Source organism: Cystoisospora suis, assembly GCF_002600585.1.
Source record: "Cystoisospora suis strain Wien I chromosome Unknown contig_8498, whole genome shotgun sequence".
NCBI classification, from domain to species: domain Eukaryota; phylum Apicomplexa; class Conoidasida; order Eucoccidiorida; family Sarcocystidae; genus Cystoisospora; species Cystoisospora suis.
The window spans coordinates 490-4,504 of record NW_027161276.1 but is presented as its reverse complement, the minus strand read 5'-3'; the positions used below and the strand labels follow the sequence as shown (position 1 = coordinate 4,504).

General features: G+C 55.9%; 1 protein-coding gene across 1 annotated transcript; it reads right to left on the bottom strand.

The window, feature by feature from the left end:
- On the bottom strand, window positions 1-2,795 carry CSUI_010829 (cw-type zinc finger protein; the record flags this gene model as incomplete). Its single annotated transcript, XM_068070930.1, has 2 exons — window positions 899-2,795; window positions 1-297 (listed from the first exon to the last, which is right to left on the bottom strand). Coding segments are annotated over exons 1-2 (747 nt in total), but the record flags the coding sequence as incomplete, so codon positions are not given.
- Window positions 2,796-4,015: the final 1,220 nt, after the last annotated feature.

The window sequence follows — 4,015 nt, the reverse complement described above, 5'->3', positions numbered from 1 at the left end:
CTGCTGCTGAACGGCCGCGGCTTGGGCTGCCGCCAGCGCCGCAGCCTGCTTTTGTAGACGCTGCTGAACCAGCTGTTGCTGAGGAGACGGAGTGGCAGAATTGGTACAGCTGTTGCCATGAGGCGGCAAGGAAGAAGAGGACGCCGAAGCATTCGAGGGGGGCACGCCCGTGGAGGGATCAATTTCCTCCGGTGCACTGCACGATGCGAAACGCGGATCCCAGGTATTCTGTGAGCAGACCCAAGTTGTCGCGTTTATCTCGAACGGTGCCACCCTCCACTTGTCGCAGCGATCACACTGCAGACACAGAAAAAACGCTTAGCAAAACCATTACAATACAGAAAAAAGCCCTCACCACACGGATTATTCTGCACCTAGCAACGTCACCATGCGAAACAATCATGTTCTTGAAGCGTGCCCCTTCAAACGACACTCTATAACGCCTACTTGTGACCATTTCCAGGTTACATCTATCGGCCCGCCAGAGCCCATTTCTTTACCATCGCCAGGACTGTACAGGAGACCGCATTTCGTCTACGGGCAACCTCAAAGGCCCGGACCACAGCCTCTGCCTAGTTGAAGAGAGAGACGTCGACCCACGTCAAGGCGCCCGCATTTACCGTGACCGCTCCCAACACGCGAGAAGAAAAATAATGGCCTCGGCAGCGTTTGATCTTGATCGCCCTTCGCTACCGAGATACGAAATATTCATCGTAGGCAGTACGAACTCCACCACTGAACGCTCCCTCCACTCTGGAACGCTGACCGCTCCTGGGGAAACGCCCCACGGTCGCGTGTCATATCAAACAAGTGCCACACACAGAATGAGGAAGGCACCTCGAGATGCACTCACACACCAGCTTTTCGCTAACGTTGGTCTCGCTCGATGTTCCCTCACCTGTACCCAATGAACTTTCTCTGGCGCGCCTAAGGTTCCCCCTGGGCCGTGTTGCTGTGCGCCCGCGGCAGCAAGGTTCTGCAGTTGAACATGGCGTTGCTGCTGTTGCAGGACAGCAAGCGCCTGCTGTTGATGGCGATGTGCCACTCCTTGGGGAGGGGTGGGGGAGCTTGTTCCTGACAACACACCCGCCCCCGCTCCACCTCCCCCGCCTTGAGGAGGAGATACATTCGATTGTTGTTTCGCAGCCAAGGCGTTCTGCTGGAGTCTCAAGATATGGAGAGGAAGCGCAGCAGCTGTCGCCGCAACTGTTTGCTGGTGTTGCTGTTGCAGGGAAGAGAGCCCTGGAGGACCTAAACTGGGAGGGCGAGTCTGGCTACCTGGAGCACTGGGTCCACCACCGTGCAACGACGGAGCAGAACTCTGGGAGGCGGACGAGCCCTGCTGCATTGCGGTGAGAATGGCAGGAGAGTTCACGAGTACGGGGACCAGGCACGTCCAGCAGCAGAAGACAATCCTGTGTGCGACTCAGGGACAGCTATGGTGGCGTGCCGGTACTACGGGCTGACGCGAAAAAAAGAGCGAATACCTAGCAACCCCCGGCAACCAAGGAGAATAGGAGGGGTCAGGCGAGAAGTTATGTGGACTCCGCTGCAGCAGGGGCGCGGTTCCTGAGTGCGTCCAGGAAAAATGTCCTAACCCTCGAAGAAGCTCGCAGCAACACGGCACTCTCGGCTTCCGAAGGAGACAGGCAGTCGGCCAAGCTGGAGCCGATGCTGTAAGACAGTGGAGAATATGACCAACGGTCCGAGCGACAACCGCAAAAAAAGAAAAGAGCAGTTTACATGCAGCTTCTGCCCGGACATCTACCTGAAAGAGATCGGACCTGCAAAACCCTGCTCGCCGCGTGGCACCGACTCGATACTGCAGAAAAAAAGCCAACTTGATAGCCTGTCCGTCAATACGAGCCGCTCATGTTCGCAAAATCCGGTGTAGCGCCCCTTCCCTTGGTGACTGCAGTCTGCGCGGTACTCCAAGGAACGCGTGTGCGGAAGCAGACAAACGAAGAGAATTTCCACCAATCCAGCTAACAAGAGGGAAGCCCGACTACCCAGCTACTGCCACAAAAAGAAGGCAGAACAGAGACTGCACAAGACGTAGCTATGCAGAATGGTAAAGCATCTATACATGGAAAAAAAGGCGCCGCTTCAAATTCCACTTAAGACACCGTGGTGAAGCTCGCATCGATAAGCTAGCAAATGGAAGTCCCCGGAAATTGTGCAGGAAGGGCCGGAACGAATGGAAATCAAAAAGGCTTGACAAACCAGGGAAGTTTTAAAAATTCGCAATCTTACTCCGGCAGGTACGTTTTTACGTACAGCCGGGACGCACCGAGTGCCAAACGGTAAAAGATCCCCCGAGCGCAAACGGACTGCGCACAGAAAAAACTTGGAGGCTACGCTTCCAGTCTAAGTCACTGGGCCACGGGGATAGGTGAATCTTTGCAGTAGGGTGCGCGGGCTGCAGATGCTACCAAGGGACAGGACAAGATGGAGGGGGAAAGAAGGAAAAGATCACCGCAGAAGGACCGCGCGGCGCCTCCTTTAACAGCGACTGTTGAACGATGTTTGCCAAAGCTGAGCCAAAACATGGACAGGAAGGAGTATTCTTGAAACAAAGGAAAAGAACGGACCAAAGAGACGCTGGTTTCCAGCCGATGCAAAAACAAGGGAAAAGGGGAGAAGCAGCGGGTTAGATCTGACGGTGGCGCTCACGTCGACTCCACTGTCACGGCAGGGCCATGGCACCCCGTGTAGGAAACATTCAGCTGCAAAAGCCGGGATCTACCACACAACAGAGACCAAACAGTTCAGCAGGTCGAGGCACGACAAAAGAGGTTTTAACGTCCTGAGATGAACCGGCAACGAACGGATTCTCGGCGGGAAACGTCTTCTTATGTGCATGCGACGAAGAAGCTACCGCTGCTACTACGCCACAGCAGCTTCCGGTCCACAGACACACACACAGAACACTCCCCCGCCATCACACCGACGGACCGTACTAGCATCAAGTGGGGCATCGTTGAAAGTAACAGGCCGTGCCGGCGTTGCTGCGCGCACGAGTGTCTTCGTCGGAGAAGAACAATGCTAGTCAAGTATTTCACAGAAAGTTAAACTAGTCCATTTCCACCTACATCAGTCCGGCTACTCGAATACCGCAGACATCACACGATTATCCAGATCTCACCCAGTGTCGGTACGCTCATATGGGAAGGGCGCACAGGCAGCCAGACGGCGTGCCCGCCTCGGACAGCTTTGGGGGCCTCCCGCTGAAAGCGCCAGGCACACTTAGGTGTTGGGTGCCTTATATTGACTAACACGGAGAATCTGGTGTCCTCAGCATTCTTCGCGTGAAGCCGCTAAAAGCCTTTCACGTCGTTGAGCTGCTCCTCATCCCTATCGTGGGGGCTCCGAGGCGGAGTTGACTGTTTGCTGGACCGGATGTGAGGTGTGCACGAGTATTACTAAGATCGCCAGGGTAGTGGGCCTAAGCTCACACTTCGACTAGCTAAGCTGAGCGCTGCGCGCCTTCGCCTTGTTCTGAAACATGAGAGTGGTCTGTGACTCCCCAGGCTAGTCCGGATCAGTAGGACCGACTTGGGGACCACCCGTGTGACTTCGTTGTGGCGTCAAGCCTTTTGTCCCTTCTTGTCCCAGTACGCAGAACCGGTGCCAGACATCACGTCGGTCCCCGGCTCCGGTCGTCAGCCGCGCTCGCGTGCTGCCGTACTGAACATGGTTTAGTGCATCTCTAAGACTCTTCGAAGAGATACGCCTGCTATGCCGGTCGGGCTGGCTGAGTTCACTACGCTGCTCCTATCAGGTTCCGATGATTTTGCCCGAGAGCTTGCAGACCTGAATGTGTCAGTAAGCTAGGTGTTGTTCACAAGGCTCATCGGACAAACTTTTCAACTGTCGGGTCCCCGCTGCGACGGCGCGGGACTGCACGATACTCTGCCATGACGCAAACTATGTCACGCCCGGCGGGAGCTGTTCTGTGGAATGTCCGCCCAACTGGGCCGAGTGCCGAGCAGGCCCGCGCCGTCGCGGCGGGGAC